The sequence below is a fragment of the Helianthus annuus genome, chromosome 6 (assembly GCF_002127325.2).
Source record: "Helianthus annuus cultivar XRQ/B chromosome 6, HanXRQr2.0-SUNRISE, whole genome shotgun sequence".
In the NCBI taxonomy this organism is placed as follows: Eukaryota; Viridiplantae; Streptophyta; class Magnoliopsida; order Asterales; family Asteraceae; genus Helianthus; species Helianthus annuus.
The window spans coordinates 1,589,979-1,615,012 of record NC_035438.2 but is presented as its reverse complement, the minus strand read 5'-3'; the positions used below and the strand labels follow the sequence as shown (position 1 = coordinate 1,615,012).

Genomic DNA, 25,034 nt, shown 5'->3' with positions numbered 1-25,034 from the left:
CCTTTTATTTAAGCTTAAGCTTTGACCGGTTAGTTTTAGGAATGATACGGTTTACGCACGATTAAGCGAAAGACCGGATAGAATGTGATTTAGACCCGACAAGTTCAAATACTTGTATAATATGGGTATACTAAATACATTCTGGATTTTGAAGTAAAAACGATATTGTTTGACCCGTTTCGGTCAATTTACGCAAACTAGTTACGTAAACCGAACCGAACGCGATGAGGGCGATACGGGTAGCCAAAAGATTCAAATGCAAGTTTCCTGAAGTAATATGCTTAGAATATGATATTATATCAGTAAGTTATGTCCTATATTGCCCGGGATAATTTTAAACTCAATTTATGCCTTAGAAGGGCATTTTGGTCATTTAAAAGATAATAAAAGGGTAAAATTAGAAATCTGAGTTGCGGGTCTGGTTCATACAGTAAATATACTTAATATAACATATTATATCAGTAGGGTATGACCCATATACCAAATATATCATTTAAAACCAAACTATGCACTGTAGGGGTAATTTAGTAATTTCACAAGGGCTAAAAATGCCAAAACTGGAAATCTGAGTTCAAAATATCATACTTACTGTTATTATATGAAAATATGTGATTTACATCAGTAGGTATAAGTCTTGTAGGTATAAAACAAGTACAACGCTTACTATGCGCTTAAAACGCTAAAAATACGATTTAAGGGCGTTTTCGGGTTTTCACAGTAAATCTGAGATTTTTATATTTCCAGAAGTCTTATAATAATTTATTCATCATACAAAATCAGTAGAAAAAGGTTTCGGGTCAAAAGGATGTGTAAAACTCATTTTATGGCGAAAACGGTCAAAACCGACATAAACCGAAATGGCTAGGTGATCTAGGATCCGTTCAGCCAAAAATTACTTAAAAATCATCAAAATTCCCAGAATATTATATATAATCAGTTGGTAAAAAGTTTTGTACCAAAACGTGGCCAAAAACGGGTTCTACGCAAAAAGGACCGTTTATGTAAATTTATAACATAGTTTACGCTAATGGCCATAACTCACAATCTGGACCACCAACTGATCCGAAACTTTCGGTGCAAGTTTATATAATAAAAATAAAGATTTCCATCCTTTCACTTTTCCAAAAATCCCGTTTTAAATCAAAAAGGGCAAAATAGTCAACTTTATGCATAAACCGGAAACAAGCATTCGAATAGGCTAAACATAGACTCAATCAAGGAAAATTCCAGAAAGTTTAACTAAAATAAAAATAGTCAAAAATGCTATCCAATACAGATCTTGTACATGCATGTATGAATCCGAATCGATAGTCTACGAAATAATCGTTTTACAAGACTTTCGGTTCCGATTCGTGGCTATACTATAGAGTGTCGAGTTGATGATGATTAAAACACATTTATATATATGTTACAAGTTATTTTCAATGATCAATCAGGTTGCATGTCATCTATATCATTAATCATGTCATTTTTCGCAAAAATCACTTCTGTTGACTTTTTAAAATTTGGTTTGACTCGACATTAAGCATGCATGTAGTGGGAATCAGTTAGTACCCTTTAGAGGGTTTGTTTCCCACATAAATACCAATCTATAACAAGTTTCAATTCGAGAAATTTCTGAAAGAAATTCGTTTAATCAGAAAGTCAAAGGTTATGAACACCCAGTTTGACTTTTACTAATTAACACAACATGAATGGATTAAATAACGAATTGAAGGCTTACAATAGTCCTATAGATGTTATATGATCACTAGGAGTCGGCCTTGATCTTCAGAAATGCTCCAGAAAAGCTTTGAGAGCTCTTGCAAGTCTTGGTGTTCTTGGTTACTAGTGTAAATGATCAAGAATGAGCCAAATTCGGATTTAAAGCTGAATATTTGAGGTTTACTGTTGATGTAGGCTTGCATGTAATGTTATTGGTGCAAGAGGAGGCAAGTCCAGCTGTTAGCAACTCAAAATCGGACTCAAATATGACCCAAACACGATTTCTGTCGCTGGGCAACCCACGCGGCCCGCTTGGGCAATCCCAGGCGGGTCGCCTGGCCTCTGGTTCAGCCAAACAACTTTCGTGTATTGACAGAATTGGTCCCTGAGCTTGAACGTGATGTTTCGGCTACTTTTCTCGACCCGTAAACCCCCAATCTTGGTTTTTATGAACCTTAGGACTTTTACCAACATGGTAATGCCCTCGGATAATTTTGCGCTCAACCGAAAAGTCCTGAATTCGACGTTGACGCTTCTAGTCCCTTAAGTACGGTTTTGGCCATAACTTTCTCATACGTTGACGAAACTTCATGAAATTTTTACCACATATTCTAGTGAGTATATTTTAGCTATACAAAGCTTCGGGTCTGCCAAAAGTTCACTCAGAGGTATAAATTGAACATGTTGACACTTTTGGCCCCTATAGTTTACAATACTTCACTTTAGTGCAATTTCCGCGTCGTATGATCCATGAACCATCCGTTAAAGGTTATAAACATTATGTAGGGTTATCATAGAGTCTATTTATCCATTGTTGACACTTTGGACCCTTACGTTCCATAGTTTTCACTGTTTGTCACTTTTAGTCCCTCTAAAGTATGTTTTCACATAACGGAACCTTATGACACGTGTCAAGACATTATTGGACGAAATTTTTCGAGGTGTTACACAAGCTCCTCTATTTATAGGCTGAACAGAAGGCTGGACACGGCCCCGTGTCCGCTGGACACGGCCCCGTGCCCGCCTGACACTCTCTCTCCTCATTAATTGTAATTGCGAATTACAATTAATGCGCCTGCTGTACTTTCACCACGCCCCCGTGCCCGCTGGACACGGCCCCGTGGTGGGCAATGGAAGCTTCTACTGGTTTGTCTTTTATGCTGCTTCCTGGGCACGCCCCCGTGTTCGCTGGACACGGGGCGTGTTCAGACTCTGTTTCTTCTCCTTTGCCTTGGGAGGTGCCGTTGAGGGTCCGGGCAGTCCACTTTTGTTCCTTTTCTTGTATTTTATGGTAGAATTAGTTGTCTTTTTGCTTCTTTTGTGATTTTGAGCTCATTTCATCCTGAAAATACAAAAGGAAGACAAAAACACTCTTTTTCCAACATTAGTACTTAAAAAGGGTTAGTTTTATGCCTTAATTGATGTGATTTATATGTTGCATTTTACACACATCAATTGTAACAACTGCCACTAAAATCCATAATTAGGATGGTAATTAGCTATTAAGGAAACCCTAATTGAGAAACCCAAGTGATTCCGCATAAACCCTAAAATTTTCGTAACAATCGGAATCAGGATCAGGGCCCCTAAAACTCAGGGGGGGTTAAACCCTAGTGACGTTTATCCTCTAAAACTTGCTGGAGAAGTAAAAATTTCGTTGATTAACAACTCACCAAGGCTAGTTTGGACACGAAAACACCTAGGCTAAGAAATAGACCCGTCGCGCCACGCGACGGGTACACAGGTCTTCTTCGCGTGGCGCGAGGGAGGCCAAATTCCAGCTATAAATAGAGGGCCGTGGGACTTAGTTCTGTGCTTTAATTCGACGTTAAAATTCTAATTGAGCTCTGAGTTATAGCGAATATCGTTCACACAAAACACACATCGATCACGAAGTGCTGCTGCAATCAGGGTAATAACTCGATCGCTATTACGATTCAACGTCCGATCGATTATAACTATCCAACGATAGTCCAGGTGCTGCTCAATTGAGCTTGTACTTTGATTATTCGTCGTGATTTCGACTTGAATATTTGAGTGCTGTTCGAATTCGGACTATGCTCTGTTATTCGTTGTGAATCCGATTGAATTATCGAGTATCGCACTGATTAATCGTTGTGAAGGTTTAATCTCGTGAATTGACGTAACTGCTGTATTAGTTACTAACCTGCCTGTGTGTGCATTGTGTTAAACTAGGTGTAATCAAGGCTAATCAGTAGGCTTATATCTATTGCTCGTTAATCTGCAATGTGAGTCATTCTTCTTTTTAAACTGTTTTCTCACAGTTTGTGAGTAAGTATTACAATACCTCAAGTTATTTTCAAGGTTATAATTACAGGAATTAAGTCTTTGTAATCACCAAATTACAGCTGGTATGTGGGGTATTGTGCACATTACTATTTTATCACTCTATGTGAGTGAATATTACTCTATGTGAGTGATTATTACTCTGTGTGAATAAACCGTCACTATTAGGGCAACGGGACCAATAGTGATATGACCACAGTCACAGATCCGGTCGAGTGACAAATACCCATTCTTGATAATTGGTTGATAGAAACATTGTAATCGCTCTTAATACTGTAAATTTATAACTAACGGGTCGTTTTAGAAAATAGAATGATTCACTCAGTATTTCCCGCTGACAAAACCTTTTTCAAACATGTTTCAGGTGATCTGTGTGATCCAGGAAAAGTGCAGTAAAGCACTATCAAGCTCAGAGAAGTGGCTCAGTGTAAATAAACGAATAAAACATGTTTTGGAAAATAAAGATTTCTGTGTGAAATCAACTTATTGTAAATGATGGGATTTATCCCTTAAACTTTGTGTAACATATTAAACGAGCATTTTTCCGGTGAAAAGATCCTGTTGAAAAAAGACTTCCGCTGTCGCATAAATTAAATACCACGGGTACCACTGAAATCTGCATCGCGGGCCCCGGCTCCGTCCAGGGTGGGTCGGGGGCCGCGACATTGATGATGGAAAGAAGACTAATGCGAGAGTCTTCAGAATGGACGCTAAGGAAGCAGTTCTTGACGATAACGTCATTACAGGTACTTTTCTTGTAAATGATGTTTTTGCTAGAGTTCTATTTGATTCAGGAGCAGATAAATCATTTGTAGATGATAAGTTTTGTAAATTGTTAAACCTTCCTGTTAAAACCTTAAGTGTGAAATATGAGGTGGAACTAGCCGATGGAACCATAGAAACCGCCTCGACTGTTCTAGATGGATGTGTTATATCCATTAGGAATCATTCTTTCCCGTTATCCTTGCTTCCCTTTAAGCTAGCTGGATTCGATATAGTGATAGGCATGGATTGGTTATCGAGTAACCAAGCCCAGATTCTGTGCAACAGAAAGCAAGTAGTAGTGAAGACCCCGTCTGGTGAGTCACTCACTATTCAAGGAGATACCCAGCATGGATTGCCTGAGCAAGTGTCCATGCTCAAGGCATCCAGATGCATGCAGAAGGGATGTGTCATTTATATGGCACAAGTTACCATTGATGAGCCGAAGCCGAAGATTGAAGATATCCCTGTTATCTCAGAATACCCTGAAGTATTCCCTGAAGAACTACCCGGTTTGCCACCGGATAGGCAAGTGGAGTTTCGGATAGACATCATTCCAGGCGCTGCGCCTGTAGCAAGAGCACCATACAGATTGGCACCAACGGAGATGAAGGAATTGAGGACGCAGTTGGATGATTTGTTAGCTAAAGGTTTTATTAGGCCTAGCTCATCTCCTTGGGGAGCGCCAATCTTGTACGTTAAAAAGAAGGATGGATCGATGCGTCTGTGCATCGATTACCGTGAGCTTAACAAGGTCACTATCAAGAATAGGTACCCGTTACCCAGGATCGACGATCTGTTCGATCAGTTGCAAGGAGCAAGCTATTTCTCCAAGATCGACCTGAGGTCAGGTTATCATCAGCTGAAGGTCAAAGACGAAGATGTGCACAAGACAGTGTTTAGGACTCGTTATGGACATTACGAGTTCCTAGTGATGCCGTTTGGGCTCACCAACGCACCAGCCGCATTCATGGATCTCATGAATCGTGTCTGCAAGCCCTATCTAGATAAATTCGTTATCGTCTTTATTGACGACATCCTTATCTACTCGAAGAGCCAAGCTGACCATGAGAAACACCTTCGTTGTATTCTCAAACTTCTGCATCAAGAGAAGCTTTATACCAAATTTTCGAAGTGTGAATTTTGGCTTCGAGAAGTCCAGTTCCTTGGACATGTAGTAAGCGAGCGTGGTATCCAAGTAGATCCCGCTAAAGTAGAAGCAGTCATGAACTGGCAGGAGCCGAAGACTCCTACCGAGATTCGCAGTTTCCTCGGATTGGCAGGATATTATAGGCGATTTATCGAGAACTTTTCAAGAATTGCTGCGCCCCTAACTTCGTTGACTCGTAAGAAGATTAAGTTCGATTGGGGCCCTAAGCAGCAGGAATCCTTCGATATTTTGAAGAAGAAGTTGAGCAATGCTCCAGTGTTGACATTGCCCGATGGCGTAGAAGAATTTGTGGTGTACTGTGATGCGTCACACACTGGCATGGGCTGTGTACTCATGCAGAAAGGCAAAGTCATTGCCTACGCTTCTCGACAGCTAAAGGTGCACGAGAAGAACTACACCACCCACGATTTGGAATTGGGTGCGGTCGTATTTGCTTTAAAGCTATGGAGACATTACTTGTATGGAACCAAGTGTATAATATATTCAGATCACAAGAGTCTTCAGCATCTGTTCAATCAGAAGGAATTGAACATGCGTCAAAGGCGATGGATGGAAACTTTAAATGATTATGACTGCGAGATAAGATACCATCCAGGCAAGGCAAATGTAGTTGCCGACGCCTTAAGCAGAAAGGAAAGGGTGAAACCAATTAGAATCAATGCCAAGCGCATTGAAATAAGAAATAATTTGAATGAAAGGGTGTTAGTTGCACAGAAGGAAGCTGTGTTGGAAGCTAACTATCCTGCAGAGAAGTTAGGAGTAACTGAGGAGCAGTTATCCTACGACAAAGATGGAATGCTACGACTAAACGGACGAATATGGGTTCCAGTTTATGGAGGACTTCGGGATGTTATCCTCCAGGAAGCCCACAGCTCTAAATATTCCGTTCATCCTGGAGCTGATAAGATGTACCAGGATTTGAAAGCAAACTACTGGTGGATTGGTTTGAAAAAGTCAGTAGCTGAGCATGTAGCCAAATGTTTGACTTGTGCGCAAGTCAAGGCTGAGCATCAGAAGCCGTCAGGTTTGCTTCAACAACCTGAAATTCCCAAGTGGAAATGGGAAATGGTGACAATGGATTTCATCACCAAGTTGCCGAAGACGAAAAAGGGAAATGATACCATATGGGTCATAGTAGATAGACTGACTAAGTCAGCTCATTTTCTACCCATCAAGGAGACGTATAGCTCCGATATATTAGCTCAATTATACGTCGATAAAATTGTAGCGTTGCATGGTATACCTGTATCTATCATCTCCGATAGAGATACTAGATATACGTCGCATTTTTGGAAGAGTTTCCAGCAATCGTTGGGCACTTGTTTGAATTTTAGTACGGCCTATCATCCTCAGACTGATGGTCAGAGTGAGCGTACTATTTAAACCTTGGAAGACATGCTTCGTGCATGTGTGATCGATTTGGGTGGTAGTTGGGATAAGAACCTACCACTGATTGAATTCTCCTACAACAATAGCTACCATTCCAGCATAAAGGATGCGCCTTTTGAGGCCCTATACGGTAGAAAGTGTAGATCGCCCATTTGTTGGGCAGAAGTTGGAGATGTCCAGTTGTCAGGACCAGATATCGTTTTTGAGACGACGGACAAGATCGTGCAGATACGCGATCGTTTGAAAGCTGCCAGGGATAGGCAGAAAAGTTATGCGGATCCTAAGCGCAAAGATTTTCACTTCGATGTAGGTGATAAGGTATTGCTTAAAGTATCGCCCTGGAAGGGTGTGATGCGATTTGGTAAGAAAGGCAAGCTAAGCCCGAGATACATAGGACCTTTCGAGATTATCGAACGTGTCGGGTCAGTCGCTTACAAGTTAAACTTGCCTGAAGAGCTTAACGCTATTCATAATGTGTTTCACATCTGTAATTTGAAGAAGTGTTTCGCTGACGAATCACTGGTTATACCGCATACAGATATACACATAGACGAGAGTCTGAAGTTTGTGGAAAAACCTTTGTCGATTGAGGATCGACAGGTGAAGAAGCTTCGGAGGAAGCACGTGCCTATTGTTAAGGTCAAATGGGATGCCCGTAGAGGACCCGAATATACGTGGGAAGTGGAATCCACGATGAAAGAGAAATATCCTCATTTGTTCCAGTAAATCTCGGGGACGAGATTTCTTTTAAGGGGGTGAGGATGTAACACCTCGAAAAATTACGTCCAATAATGTCTTGACACGTGTCATAAGGTTCCGGTATGTGAAAATATACTTTAGAGGGACTAAAATTGACAAACAGTGAAAACTATTGAACGTAAGGGTCCAAAGTGTCAACAATGGATAAATAGACTCTATGATAACCCTACATAATGTTTATAACCTTAAACGGATGGATCATGGATCATACGACGCGAAAATTGCACAAAAGTGAGGAATTGCAAACTATAGGGGCCAAAAGTGTCAACATGTTGAATTTATACCTCTGAGTGAACTTTTGGCAGACCCGAAGCATTGTAATGCTAAAATACACTCATTAGAATATGTGGTAAAAATTTCATGAAGTTTCGATATCGTATGAGAAAGTTACGGCCAAAACCGTACTTGAGGGACTAAAAGCGTCAACGTCGAATTTCATGGCTTTTCGGTTGAGCGCAAAGTTATCCGAGGACATTACCATGTTGGTAAATGTCCCAAGGTTCTTAAAAACCAAGTTTGGGGGTTTACGAGTCGAAATAAGTAGCCGAAACATCGCGTGCAAGGACAGGGACCAAAACTGCCAAATATGAAAGTTGTTTGACAGCAGCAGAGGCCAGGCGACCCGCCTGGACAAACCCAAGCGGGCCGCGTGACCCTATCAGATACAGAAATTCACGAATATTGCAATTTGGGTCCGAATTTGAAGTGGTAAACAGCTCATATCACCTCCTTTTGCACCAATAAACTCCCTTGCATGCCTAGGACAACAGTAAGCTATCCACAAACATCTGATCCCTCCATAAATCGGATCATTTCTTCACTTTCTTGGCACTTGCATTGTGATCAAGAACACTAGCACCCTCAAGAACTCTCAAGGCACTTCTGGAGCAAATCTGAACGACAAGGCTGACTCTAAGTGTTAACTAAGCTTCAATAGGACCATTGTAAGCTTCTATATAAGTCTCTAATTCGTTCTTGCCTTGATTATTGTTAAAAGTCAAACCGTTGTTCTTATTATTTGACTTTTCGATTTAACGAGTTTTACTCTGTCATTTCTCAAATTGAAACCACTGATATGTTGGTATTTATGTGGGAAACAAACCCTCAAAAGGGTATTCTCTGATTCCCACTCTAAGCATGCTATTTGTCGAGTCAAAGTTGTTTCTAAAAAGTCAACAGAAATCGTTTTTGCGAAAAATAGCTCAAATGGTAATGTAGAGGACATGCAATCTGTTTGATCATCATAAATAACTTATAATATATGTAAGAATGTGTTTTATCATAATCAACTCGACAATCTTGAGTATAAATACGAATCGGAACCGAAAGTCTTATAAAACGATTTTTTCGTAGACTATCGATTCGGATCCGTGCATGCATGTTTGAGATCTGTATTAGAGCATATTTTTTGACCATTTTTATTTTGGTTAAACTTTCTGGAATTTTTGATACTTGAGTCTATGTTTAGCCGATTCATTTGCATGTTTCCGATTTATGCTTAAAGTTGACTATTTTGCCCTTTTTGATATAAAACGTGATTTTTGGAAAAGTGAAAGAGTAGAAATCTTTATTTCTAATTTATAAACTTGCACCGAAAATTTGAGATCAGTTGGTGGTCCAGATTTTGAGTTATGGCCGATATCGTAAAACTATATCTTATTATTACATAATCGGCGCATTTCGCGTATAACCCATTTCAGGCCACGTTTTGATACAAAACTTTTTACCCACTGATGTTATATATTATTTTGGGAATTTTGATGATTTTTATTTAATATTTGGCTGATCGTATCATAGATCGCTTAGTCGATTCGGTTAATGCCGGTTTTGACCGTTTAAGCCATAAAATGAGTTTTATACATTCTTTTGACCCGAAATCTTTTTCTACTGATTTTATTTGTTAAATAAATTATTTTGAGCATTCTGGAAATATAAAAATCTCAGCTTTCTTTTGAAAACCCGGAAACGGCTCCAAATCGCATTTTAAGCGTTTTTTAGCGCATAGTAAGCGTTATACCCATTTTAAACATATAAGACTCATGCCTACTGATGTATTTAGTACATTTTCATATAATAACAGTAAGTATAAATGTTTGAACTCAGATTTCCAGTTTTGGCAGTTTTAGCCCATGTGAAATTACTAAAATACCCCTACGGTGCATAGTTTGATTTTAAATGTTAAGTTTGGTATATGGGTCATACCCTACTGTTATAATATGTTAAATGAAGTATATTTACTGTATAAATCAGACCCGTAACTCAGATTTCCAAATTTGCTCTTTTATAATCTTTTAAATGACCAAAATGCCCTTCTAAGGCATAAATTGAGTTTAAATTCAATCGGGGCATAATAGAGCATAACTTACTGATGTTAAATCATATTTAAAGCATATTATCTCAGGGAACTTGCATTTGACTCTTTTGGCTACCCGTAGCGCCCTTTTGCGTTCGGTTCGGTTTACGTAACTAGTTTGCGTAAATTGACCGAAACGGGTCAAACGTTATCGTTTTTATCTCAAAATCCAGAATGTATTTAGTATACCCATATTATACAAGTACTCAAACTTGTCGGGTCTAAATCACATTCTATCCGGTCTTTCGCTTAATCGTGCGCTTGTACCGCATCATCCTTAAAACTAACCGGTCAAAGCTTAGGCTTAAATAAAAGACCCGTTAGGAATCTAATAGGTTATTATAAACCTTTGTTCCAGATTAGGAGGCCCAGTAAAAGCTATCCACACTTACCAATTGTGATTCATACTTGCTCAGGTAAATACATTTTGACTTATTTTCCCTATACGGGCTTGGGGTACGGTATATAGAATACCGCTTGATCGAGCGCACAAATCCTGCGCCCTAGTGGTGTACAGTCTTGAATAGTTTGTGCGACTCGTTTAAACAGTCTTGTCTTACTTTAGGCTTTGGGGGGTTATTGACCGTGTCCCGGATATCCTTGGCATTATCTTACGAGATGGCCACGACTAGAGCACGGGGTGTAGGCGTACACCCGGCGTGTATAACTCTTTAATGTGGTGTGTCATTTAATCTTTAGCCCGGACAGCAGATCCCGGGCCACCAAATGTACGAGTACATGTAATTCGTTCACAAGTTTATATTGCATAATTATCCCAAGTTAATAAAATATTTATGCCTTGTGCATTTAAATCAATTTTCAATCATTTTCAAAATGAGTCAGTCGATTTGTATTTACCAGTGTAAACTGACGTATTTTCCCAAAAGGTTAAGTGCAGGTACTAAACGAACTAGGCTGGCTGTTTCCTAAGAGCGTCCACTATAGTCTCGCAAACTTGGACGACAAATAAACTGTTGAACATTATATCTTATTATTTTTATTTGATCCGCCTGTGGATCCGTTTCAACTACTGTGATATTTATTATGTCAATTTAATTAAAGTTGAAATGTATCTATTCTGCTTCCGCTGTGCATTATTATATTGTGTTGTTTGTCTATGACGATGCCAACCACGTCACTGTACCCCACACCGGGCCCACCGGTGACACGTGGAGATCGGGGTGTGACATATATATATATATATATATATATATATATTATCAAACGAGTAGGTCACGAGTAAGATAGTGATATTTAGACGAACATTTAGTATTATAAGATGTCGTTTAATTATAATAATAATAATAATATATATTATATTTGACCCTACTCCTTTTTTAATGAAACTTAGGTTAAAACGTAGATAAAAATAAGCTCGTTCTAATGACATATTCGCCATTTTATAAAACGTTATATTTTAAAAGTTATACGACAAAAACGAGTAAAACAACTGAATTAATTATAATAATTTAATAATATAAAATCATAACATACAAATTGAGAGATTCTCTTGAATTGAGCAAGGTAGCAGGCAAGGTGCTCACTTTTTTCCCACATCTACATAATTGAGATAGGTAACTTATGAACCTTTTCTATAAATAAAAGTGTATAGTTTCATATTTTAGTATCAGTTTCTTTAATGGGAATGCTCTAGTATAAGAGAATCTTAGGCATACAATACCATATTGGGTGTTGTTAGTAGACGTTTTTGAAGGACGAGAAGGAGCTCGAGTAGGGAGACTCTATATCAAATTGTCGTAGATAGTTTTAAGATATGTTCGTTTAAGTTTATGTTTAGTATTTATTATTTATTTATTTCTAGTAATTAGTATTAGTATTATTATTTTTAGGTATTAGGGGTGGGTATAGGGTAGCATAGCCTTAGTTAGGCATGGATTGATCACCCACGCTTAAATAAGGCAGTGTTAACCAATACCTAACCATGATAATAAGTAGTTAGATGTATCATAACCTAACCTAGGATTTCTTATGCTGTAAACCTAGAGATATTGTTGGATTATGCTAACAACTGTTATCTAATTGTACTAGAATTGTTACATGATTGTGCTAGCAATTGTTACACGGTTGAGTTTTATGAATGCTTTCAAAATGTGAACATGATTGTCCTAAACTGTAATAATATGGCATGACTGTTGTACGCATGTACATAAGCTGTGCACTCATACACACGGTATTTGTGGTCCCTTATACGTGTCGCTACGGCGGGATTTGTCTGGTTTACACCTGTGGCGTAGAGGGCATTAACTGTATGATGATGTGTCATGTGTTGACGTTGGTTATGATGATATGGGCGGGTTCAAAGTTATGGTGAAATAATGTGATTTATAACTCGTGCATATTCATGAACTTACTGCAATAACTAACGTCTTTTAAGCATGTGTCATAGGTAATGATAGTTAGTTTTGTATGTGCTGGTTATCCCGGACCTGTGTGGTCGGTGGAATACTGTATCCCAGACTTGTGTCTGGTAGAAATGTATATCCCAGATCGGTGTGATCTGGTGGAAGTGTTGTTACATCAGGCTAGACTTAGGCTGATTAGTTGTTATAATTTGAGTTTCCAACATTTGTATAATACGTTTATTATCAATAAGATAAGCACTTCCTGTATCAATTGTGTTATAAAGCATCTTTATCGGGTGACGTAGAATGCCGGAGTTGCCGACAAAGACGGGGCTACACCCATATGTTTCTATGTTTCTCGTTATAGCTCGAGTGAGAAGAAAATGTTCAAATCGATAAACGGAGAACAAAATAACCCACCGCAAACCGCTATTCCGCCACCGCCACAGATGGTCGGAGCCGCCGGACAACGTCGGCCCAACACCTAAAACCTCTAGAGAGACAAACACGACAAAAGAATAGTTGTCTAAATGAACATATGTTTAGATCGCAAAGCAAACACCTAAAACCACCGCCTGTAACCTTATAAACCAAGACACGGTTAACCTAACCAGCCTATACTAAAAGGTTTATAAGCCAAACACAACAAAAGAACAACTGTCTAAAAGGCAGGTGTTTAACTCAAAAACCAAACACATAGAACCACCTTGAGCAACCTTATAAACCAAGAGGAAGATCACAAAACCAGCCACTAGCATTCAATATTCTATGAAAGTGATTATGAGTGGAGAAGAGAAAAAGGTAATGATAAAAGTATAAAATATTATTTAATTGAAAAGGAAAGAGAAAATGTTGTGTTTTTTAGTGTAATTATAAAAATGGAGTAAAAGATTCGATTGTGAATGCTCTTAGTTGATTAAAATAATATGGTCAAGTATTTTAGCGGGAACAAAAGTTAAGCAGGTACATAAAAATGTCTTGTGACAACTCTAGTTATTCTTTTATCGGGTAATACATATATATAGATATATAACCACCACTAAAAATATATCAATTAATTATTATATATTAGATAAAAATAACACACTAATTTATTATAAATCTTATTAAAGAAGGGCGAAGGAATTATATACGGGTTGGTACCACTAAGTTTTTCACACATTATTAAAAAGTTGACCCATGTTTTCCATTTGATCCATGTAATAAATCTTAATTAGCCCAAAACTTTGGGCTTTAGGTGTGAAAATCTAGAATACAATACATGAGTAACATTTGGTGTAAATTTGATAGTGAGCCCAATAGCCTAAACCAAAAATAGTTATATGTATTATATTTTTTGAAACTCTATTTCTATAATAGTCTTATTTTTTAATAATATATAGTTATTTTAATATTTTTATTATTTTAATATTATAATAAATTATTATTATTATATATACTTTTAACTTTAATAATATTTTGATTTTCTATTTTAACTTATAATGATTTTTCTATTTAGTATTACCTATTTATCGATATCATATAACATTTATTTAGATTTTTTTATAAAATGATGTGGATTAAGGATTTTTTTTTATAAAATGATTTGGATTACCCTTTTCGTATTTTTGTTAATATTATGTAATGTTTTATAAAATTTCAAAAGTACCGTCGCGATGTGCTTATTATTATTATCTATGATTCAATAATAGTTCTATTCGAAAGGGTAAATATAGTTAATTTTTTATCGTCACAAACCAAATATATACCGACCGAACAACATCGGTACGAGTACCGTATTCGCTTTTATGGGATTCTCGACGTGAAGGTATTAAATTCGTTGAACACAGAGTTGTATTCGTAATAAAGTAATTTTTTTTTGTATCCTAAGCTGCACCGAGTGTCGGTACCATACTGGTATCGTAATGAACCGAACCAATACCGATCGAACAACACCGACACAGATATGCGTTTTTATGGTTTTCAATCGATGTAGAGCATTTGTCGATTGCTATGGCAAGTTCCGGTATCATACGGGTACTGTAATGAAGCGAACTAATACTGGCCGAAAGACCGCCCCAAAATTCAGCTGATGTATTTACTGTCCGTGAAAACAAGTAATACAAAAATTGAAAACAACAAATACAAAAGAATATGAAATAAAGCAAGGATGGTGATTGGTGTAATTGTCGTAAAATTGGTCCATAAAATTGTACAAAATGAAGGGCCACCACCAAAGATGTTGATAATTCAATGAACCCAAAGTTAGGCGGCACGGTATGGTCCCCGTCTTCACCCGACGACGCCCGTCCCCCCATCCCGCCCGCACCGTCTTCATCCCGGCGACGCTCCCTCCCCGTCTTCAACGTCAATATACAGACGGCGAGAACGATCCAAGATGATGGTCCCCATTTGTTTTTTTGTTTGTTTGTTTGTGTAAGTGACTTGTACATAGGGTATAGAAATTAAAAAAAAATAAAAAAGTGGTGGGTAGGATCATCCTCCCATACCCTCTAGTCACCATCCTTGGAAGGACTATGACGTGGCGCCTACGTGACGGATAGTCCTCCAAGGATGAAATGTCACCATACCCTTTAGCCTTAAAGTTCTCTTTTAAGTTTTAATACCCACTCAACACATCTCCAACACTCCGTGGGGGGTGGACCATGTTTCTCTGTTTGTCCATTCAATTTCTATAAAACATCAAGAAACAAAAAGACGAGTGTATCTAAGGAACAGACAAGTGTATCTAATGTGACTATCGATCACATGGAAAGATACAGAGTTTTAATACCAAGTCTTTGTCACTAATTAAGCCCACATGTTTTTTTTAACAGCCAACAAATCTCTCAAATGGGTTACTGATGAAATTCACCACATCGGGATACACTCGCCTCCGAACCAGGGAAGAAAACCCTCACCTACAGCCGAAGCCCGTGAACACTCGCCCGAAGGCACGACAGTGCGGTGAGGTAAAAGCCGCTCAATTCAAGGATCGAACTAGCGATCTCCACCTATTCGCCTAGTCTCCCATCATCACCAGGTGCCGCAGAAAATAATAGGGAGGGCAAGAATCGAACTTAGGTCCCTTAGAACACCAAAACTCTCCCTTACAACTCCACTACCACCTCATTGGCAAGCCCACTTGTTGTGCATATCTGACAATTGCGTCTACTTTTCTATTTAAATTTTGTTATAAATCGGGTCAACTTCGGTTGTGGAGCATGAGTGTAACCCACTAGTTAAAAATACAATAAGTATTTAACATAGAGATGAACATAAAACATGTTAACCGAACCGATTTTTTTAAAATCAAAACCGAACCTAAACCGGTTTGGAACCGAAATCACACAAACCAGTTAGATTCGATATCCAAATTGGGCGATTCTACACCGGTTTCACCTCTCCAGATGAAAAATCGAACCAAAACCCGTTCGGCAAAAACCGGTAAGGAAATTGGCCCGGTTACTTGGTTTTATTGAATTTTTTAATAAAAACCAATAGAAATACCGGTTATTCATATCCTCGGATAGTTTTAAAAAAACTATAAAAAAAACACGTATTTTGTATTTTTTTTTTAACTTTTTTGTCGTTAAAATAAAATTGCCGCGAACCGAAACCAGTCTAAAAACCGACCAAACCGGAGAGGAGTTTCAAATCGAACCGACTTGAGCAAGAACCGGCCAATCTAGAAACCAGTTTTGGTTCTTACAAATATATAAAATAAAATGTTCATTCTTAATTTAACATATCACATTTACACTCTCGGGCTATACTCTGAAAAACGTTGACCCGGACTAGCCCATCTTACATATGTGGTCCATGTTAACGTCGGTGGCTTTAGCTTCTTGATTTTTAACGTATTTCCGCCGTTAAAAAATAATAAGTGGTCCATGTAATAGGTTTTAGTTGGGCCAAAGCTTTTGGTCTGAAAAATCTAGAATACAATCCAATTCCAATCTGATAGTGGGCCCAAACCCAAATAAAAAACTAATTTATCAGTGAAGTAGTTTACTATCTATAAAATAAAACAAGAAATTCACAAACTGAAAATGACAAATACAGAAAGAAATGAAATAAATAAAGCCAGAATGGTGATTGCTGTAAAGTTGGTCCATAAAATTACACATATGTTGATAATCTATAATTTAAGGTGAATTCTCCCTTTTGATATATTTAAAGAGAGTTTAAATACTTTAAATTTATAATATTTGTGTGCATAGTGGTGTCTACCTCTAGGGGTGTTCAAAAAACTCGTGGCTCGTAGCTCGCTCGAAACTCGCTCGAAAAAAGCTCGAAGAAAGCTCGGCTCAAAATTGGCTCGGTTTTTAACGAGCCAGCTCGGCTCGGCTCGGTTTGTAAATGAGCCTAGCTCGAGCTTGGTCTGGCTCGATAAGGTTTACATCCTTCATTTTTTTTGTCCCACATCGCTTAGAAAACAAAAACTAAGACAGTATTTCCACTATAAAAGAAGGTAAAGACAATGTAGAAAGTAAATTAACTATTTATACTTGCATATTTAGCCATATGGTTAAAATAAATGACAATTATGGCCCTTAGTCTATGAAAAAATTCATTTTTAAGGGTTTTTTAAGTAGTAAATTTTGTGGTTTTTTGTTAGTTCGAGCTAGATCGAGTCGAGCCGAGCTAGCTCGAATTCTAGTCGAGTCGAGCCTCGAATCTCAGTTCGATTTGAAATTTGAGCTCGAGCCGAGCCAGCTCGAATCGAGTTCGAGCCGAGCTCGAGCTGGGTCTAGCTCGGCTCGACTCGGCTCGTTTACAACCCTATCTACCTCATGCTTTGGAAGGTAAAAAAAATGATTTTTCATTTTCAACCCAAAACTATTTTTTTATTTATAACATCAAAACTTTCATCTTTTGCAATTTAATCTTACAACTTTTGGACCTTCAACTTTAATCCCCTATACTTATGGCTGTAAATGAGCCGAGTCGAGCTGGCTTGGCTCGAGCTCGAATTTCAAATCGAGCTGAGATTTGAGGCTCGAGCTCGACTCGATTAAAATTCGAGCTAGCTCGGCTCGGCTCGAACTAACAAAGAATCACAAAATTTACTACTTAAAAAGCCATAAAAATGAATCTTTTCATAGACTAGGGGCCATAATTGCAATTACATTTAACCAAATGGCTAAATATGCAAGTATAAATGGTTAACTCACTTTGTACATTTCCTGTACCTTCTTTTATAGGGGAGATACTCTCATAGTTTTTGTCTTATGAGCGATGTGGGACAAAAAATTGAAGGATGTAAACCTTATCGAGCTGGCCAGGCCAAACTCGAGCTCAGCTCGTTTACAAACCGAGCCGAGCCGAGCTGGCTCGTTTACAACCGAGCCAATTTCGAGCCGAGCTCTTTTCGAACTTTTTTCGAGCGAGCTGCGAGCCCCTATGTTTTACGCAACTTTTTCTGTTTTATGTTCCGTTCTAAATTTTGTGAAATAACTCGGTGCAACCTATGTGCATTTCAACGTTTTTACGTTGTCTATTTTTTGTCGTTTGACAGGTTCGTCGCAACGCACGAGTCGTAGATCAACTTAGTTATTCTTTTTATGTTTTACGTTTTGGTCTAAGTTATTCGCATTAACACACCGCAAGTTAATATAATCTAGCAAGATGCTAGAAACATGGAAGTACAACTCAATTCTTTAATAAACAACCGAGAAATTGAAAACTTAAAATTGCACCACAATGGGTTCTGTTACATGTAATCATTCTTCTTATGCCTTGGTGTTTTTATCCAAAGCAAACCATGTTTCTCTGTTTTGTCTGCTGAATTCATTAACTCAAATACCAAGATATATTATACATAGACGAATCTTTTTAACAAGTACAAAAATGTATCTAATAGGATTGCCGATCACATGAATCCGTTTAACAAGTACAAAAATGTATCTAATAGGATTGCCGATCACATGGAAAGAGGCAACACTCTAATAATAAGTCAATATCACTAATTAAGCCAATGTGTTGTCCATACCTGATCTTAAGTGACGGGTAGGTTTCATCTTAAGTGGCGGGTCGGTTTCACTTTAGCGAGTGCCCCATAGCGCGAGGTACAACCCCCCCCCCCGAACGCTATGGGCTTCAAATATCAAACCCCGTGATGGCTATAACGGCTTGATTTTGTTGGTGGGGGTTGAAATATTACTATTGAACGGTAGGCCTATAAACGAACCGAACGAACATGAACATATAATCGAACACATTTTTTTTGTTCGTGTTCGTTCATTAAGAAATCTGGATATTCGTGTTCATTTATGTTCGTTCGTTTAAAGCCTAAACGAACAGTTCATGAACGTAAACGAACACAAGCGAACATAAAAAAATTAACTGAACATATTTGAATAAACATAAATTAACATGATTGAAGAAACAAGTCTAAAATATTACATTTAATCTGAAAATACATCTAAATAAGCGTTCATAGATATACTAATTAGTTATATTTATATAAGTAATTAGAAAACCTAATATTTATATAAATATTTAAACGAACACAAGGTGTGTTCATGTTCGTTCATTTAATTAAACGAACAAATATTCGTGTTCGTTCGTTTATTAAATAAACGAACATAAACAAATTCCCGCCGAACAAGTTCATGAACAGTTCATCAACGTTCGGTTCATTTACAGGCCTATTGAACGGTAAGAAAATTAAATATTTGTATATATTTTTTTTAACTTTTTAAACCTTATATAAATCCTCTCATCTCTATTAATTTTTATACCACTCTCTCATATCTTATTCTCTTCTGTCTATATTTTATAAAAACTCAAGATTTCAATCTAAAACATATGCATCCCTACAACCCGCATTTCGTTGCTCTTCGATCAAGCGGCAACCCGAACCAAACGAATGCTCCTAACCAACCGTTTGTTCTAGTTCCCACTCGACTGGCCGCCTATGGAACCGGGTTTATCGAGTATAATCACAATCAAACCGGTTTCATAAACCTCTTGATCCAACCTCTCTCATGGGACCCAAATCAATGCGGTTGGAATCCGAACGTCAACATGGACGGTTATAGCTCGTCACAAGGCGAGCCTTACTTTGTCTCGGAAACACAACCGGAGACCACACCGGAGGAGGAGCCAGAGACAGCACCGGAACAAACTAAACGAGGCAAATGGGTATCACATAAAAAGAAAGAAACAACCGCAAACCGGGTAAAGAAACATGCAAATGTGAGATGACGAAGAGGAGTACGCTTTAGCCTGGGCTTGGCTTGACGTATTGGAGGATCCAGCAATTGGTATTGTTTTTTGTATACTTTTTTTATTTTTTATTTATATTTTCATTCTTAAAAATTGTACTTATTTTGTATCATTTTTGTTTGTAGCAAACAACCAAAATAAACTTTTATTTTGGAGACGAATCTAAGCACTATTTTTTGATATCGTCGGCAAGGGGTTGGATTATTGGCTACAAGATTCAATATCGGGCAAGTGGACCGATATGAACAACAAATGCACAAAAATCGATTTATCAACGTCATAGAAATAGTTGAAAAAACGGCGAGAGCGATGAGGATATAATTTGGCCGGCTTTAATAGAATATCAACAAGAACGAGGGAGGTTCCCATACTTGAAGGTTTGGAAGCTTCCTCGTCGTAACTCTAAATGGGCCAACGTCCCTACATTGGAAGGAACTTCTTCCGGTAGGTCGGGAAATAAAAGGCCGGCAAAGAAGTCAAAAACCTCCGAGTCGGTGGAACCCGAAACGTCAAAACTTAAACAATGTTAATCTGTTATTTACAGCGGAAGAAGAGGCGTATGAGCAACATGCGGAGCTACCACGACCACCCAGTAGAAAAAGTGGTGGAAAAACCAGGCGACTGGAGTCATCTTTTGGGGGAGGGGGGATCCGACTTGAAAAAAGAGTTTTCAGAGAGGAAACAACAGCTTCAAGACATACGCAATCTCGGGGCTCAACGTATACAAGAAAACCGGGAAGTGGTCGAGTTAATGAAGGACAGGGGCGGATCTACATGGAGACTAGGGGTAGCCCGGGATACCCCTCAACTTTTTTGACGTAGTGTAATTTTTTTTTAAAATCTCCGTTTTATTTATTAGGGATACCTCCAAGCAAACATTAGGATACCCCTGAATGTAAGTGAAGATAAGATGAAATATTGAAATGAAATTTTCAAAATCGAAAAAATCTGGTCACAAAATTTGCAGCGGCACCTTCTTGAAAAATTGTAGAAGATGAACGGAGAAGACGAACTCAGAATAAACATTGGGAAACATAAAAAAAGGAGCACCAATAAAAAAGCAACACACATCTCTAAAGTCAGAAGTCAAACTTCCTTTTTATAAACTCTGAATTACTTTATTTATTTAATTTATTGTAATCATTTAACTTTTTTAAGTTTAGATTTACTTAACTAATTAGTTTTCGGTTTTTAACTTTTTTGTTGAATATTTTTTATTACGAACCTAACATTAACTATAAAAATAACAAATAACATTTAAAGTTTTATATAAACTTTTTGATAATGTTTTGTGTATTCGGTGGACCCATTAATAAAAAAAATGATAATTAACATATGTTTTAGAAGGTAAAAATAAAGTTATATTTGAATCCTATAATTAACTTGTTTTCATTCTCTCACTTTATTAGATCATGTGTAGTGTTGGAACAAAATAATGCCCCCAGCATGTGCCGTTATTGCAAAAATGGCGTAGTGGGAATAATGCCCAATAACGGCCCTTCCAATCAATAAATAATTATTATTTTTTATAGAAAAAAGGATTAAAAAAAGAAAAAAGAAAATAAAAGTAAACTATGTCAGGTTAGTCAAACTTTTGAAACAATCCCATTGGTCACACCTAACCCACTTCAGCGTTTTCTTAATAACGCCGGGATGAATTTTTTTTTCAAATATAACGCCGGAAAACGCCCGGTGTAATGGGTGGGGGCGTTTTTAGGCGTTTTTTTCAATTTTTTTTAAAAATAACGCACCACTACGGGTGGTCTTAGAGAGTAACACTATATTATACAGTATCAATTAAGAAAGATTGACTAGCAAATTTATTTTTAAAAATAGTTTCACAACACATGTATTAATACCTAACTAAATACATCTTTTCTTAAAATGCCATTTTAAAATTTCTAAATCTTATTATAACTATTTATTTTTTTATTTAACTTGTATATATACATACACACACACATATATTTACTAGTCGCACAGGGCCCCTAAGGGCTCTCGAATTCTCAGGGATGACCATAGGTAAAAGAAAATTTTCAGGGCTTGTTTTATTTGCCGCATAGGGCCCTCAAATTTTTAGGGGTGACCCTAGTTAAAAAAAAAAATTGGGATACCCCTGAGTCATTTTTCTAGTTCCGCCACTGATGAAGGATAGAAAAATAGAGCGAGACTTTTAGTCTTACTCGAAACCGATCGACCACCTCACGGGAAAGGCATTGGACTTGGCTCTAAAGCGTAAGGCAACCATCGAAGAAAAAAAATGGACTTTGTCTTTTAGAGTGTTTTTTTTTTATTTTATTGTTATGTTTTTTAATTATTGTAATGGTTTTTATTAATGAAAGGTTATTTCTTTTTATGAATTTTAAGTTTAGAAATAAATAATAATAATTGAGTAATGATTGGTATGGGTTATAGAGCTCCATCCACAACACACCTTATGGAGGTTATGGGAGGATTACAACTAGACATAGTCTTAGCCAATAATCTTAAGTTTAGACACTTGATTCAGAAATATAAATAAAATTAAGATGTCTCTAGGTTGCTCGGATGTTATTTGGGTGTGTAAAGTTAAGTAGATTTGAGTCCAAAACATGTACATAAAATTAAGGATAACTTTATGGTTCAGTTTCAACTTATCAAAAACTTTTATCCTAGTGCCTACAAAATATCTAAAAGTATTTAATAGTAACCTACAAAGTATGCATAGTCCCTTAGTATAGATATTTGGCCACTTGAAACTAATATGTGATCAAACTCAACTCTTCACACTCATTTCTTGACATCACAATTGTTGCCCTATGCCTCTCTCCAAGAGGCTGAAACCGCCATTGGCCGATCTCTCACACGTGCCGAAACCTTATGGTTTAATTACACAGCCAACAAGTCTGATTACGTCCTCTATTGGCATAACATTCCATTAGTATTTCTTGTATCAACTCTACCACCTCTCTTCTACCTTGTTATGGAACTCATATTTCCCACTTACGTCGCCTCTTACAAACTTCAACCCAAGATTAATTTTTCATTACGCGATAAGTTCATATGTTACTTGGGTGTAATGCAAACACTCTTACTCGCCGCCGTACCCATGTTACTCATCTCTTATCCTTTAATGAAAGTAAGATTTTTCGTTTTTGAACACTTTTGAATATGAATATTTTTGTATAAAATTTTATGATTGATCATATATATATATATATAGATGATTGGTATTAGAACAAGCTTGCCCTTCCCGTCATCAATGGAGGTTATATCACAACTAATTATCTACTTTGTTATCGACGATTACGCTAATTATTGGATCCATAGACTTTGTCATTTGAAGTGGATGTATGAGAATATCCATAAGGTTCATCATGAATACACAGCACCTATGGGGTTTGCTACTTTGCATGCCCATTGGTTGGACGTAGTGTTATTTGGGATTCCATCTTTTCTTGGTCCTGCACTTGTCCCGGGACATATGATTACACTCTTCTTGTGGCTTTTCTTAAGAGAGGTTGAGTCCGTTGAGAATCACAGTGGGTACGTAGGTTTAAATGTTTAATAGCAGCCAAATTATCATATGTTATTATGACTTTATATAGCCATGTAATGTATTTAAAATAGATATAAATTCAATGGTTCATTATTAAGTTTAAACATAATTTTACTAGGTATGACTTTCCCTGGACATTAAAAAAAATTATCCCATTTTCCGCTGGTGCTGAATACCATGACTATCACCATTGCGTTGGAGGCCAAAGCCATAGCAACTTTGCACCTGTCTTCACTTATTGTGACTACATATACGGCACATACAAAGGTACTTAATATATATTAGTTTTGTATATATCATAGTGTGTACTCAGGGTGAAGCTCTTAACAATTTCCTCCTTTCACCAGGGCTACAACTACCACAAAAGACTTTTGAAGAAACAGGTTAACATACACTTCACATCTTAATATTTAATCAACACAAATCTTACATCCATTTCCAATTATATATATAGTAAACATGCATGTATTAGCTTTATTTAAATAAAGAGGTGAAAGTTAAATATCTGGATCTACGATTGGCCACAAGATTAATTGTATGAATTTGAAAATGCATATATGAATTTCATGTTGTTCAGTTGAAAGATGGCTCAAAAGGGGGCGCATCAGATGCTTAGAGTCATAGTATAGTAATCAACCATCTTCCTCTTAGCAGAGATGCTTCCATTCAGGTGGATTACTAGCAGATGACGTTTTGTGTCATGAAATAAGTGATTAAGTGAATATGATCATTACAAACACATTGCATAGTTTGTTTATCAATAAAGTTTGTATAAACTAGTCATCAAAATTGTCCATGGCTTTATAGCCTAGTGGCTTTTTGGGGGTGGGATAAGGCTTTGGGACCAATAGGTCCTCGTTTCGATTCCCACTAGAGGGGGGTTCCCATATTTATTGGGTTTCCTCCTGAATTGGTATATAGCCATTATGCCCGGTGGAGATGGATATGATTGGGTGGTTCCGCTGGTGACACGATGATCCTCCAGTGGTCCGTCAGTGATTCAAAGTTGTCATTCAAAGTATATATATATATATATAGGGTAGGGTTCTAGAGTGAACACTAGGTTGAGAGTAAACTGTGTGAACTAATCTGGGCCATTGGAATACATCATCTAGCGACTTTTAAACAATGGCAAGATTGTAATTATAATGTTGTAACTCTCCTTTAAAATAAATGACAGAAGGGTATTTGTGTCTTTTGTAAATTGCATTTATAAAACAATATAATCAAAATCCCTAAAATCTCGCTAGTTTCCGTATATACAAGATCCATAGTTGTTAGTGTATACACATGTGTACAGTCTCGCTAGTATCAGTTTATACATTATACACAGCTGTTAGTTTATACACATGTGTACAGTCTCGCTAACTATCAGTTTGTACAAGATACACAGTTGTTAGTTTATACACATGTGTACAGTCTTTTATACATCTGTGTATTATATTAAGAAATGGTTACATATGTGTATATTAACAA

General features: G+C 37.3%; 1 protein-coding gene across 1 annotated transcript; it reads left to right on the top strand.

Annotated features, from left to right (window-relative positions):
* Positions 1-19,600: 19,600 nt before the first annotated feature.
* LOC118479875 (methylsterol monooxygenase 1-1-like) lies at positions 19,601-23,937 on the top strand. Its single transcript, XM_035974717.1, has 5 exons — positions 19,601-19,972; positions 20,565-20,807; positions 22,794-23,138; positions 23,223-23,545; positions 23,677-23,937. Exons 1-5 carry the CDS (start codon positions 19,601-19,603, stop codon positions 23,831-23,833), a joined length of 1,440 nt encoding a protein of 479 aa, XP_035830610.1. The 3' UTR covers positions 23,834-23,937.
* The last annotated feature ends 1,097 nt before the right edge of the window (positions 23,938-25,034 follow it).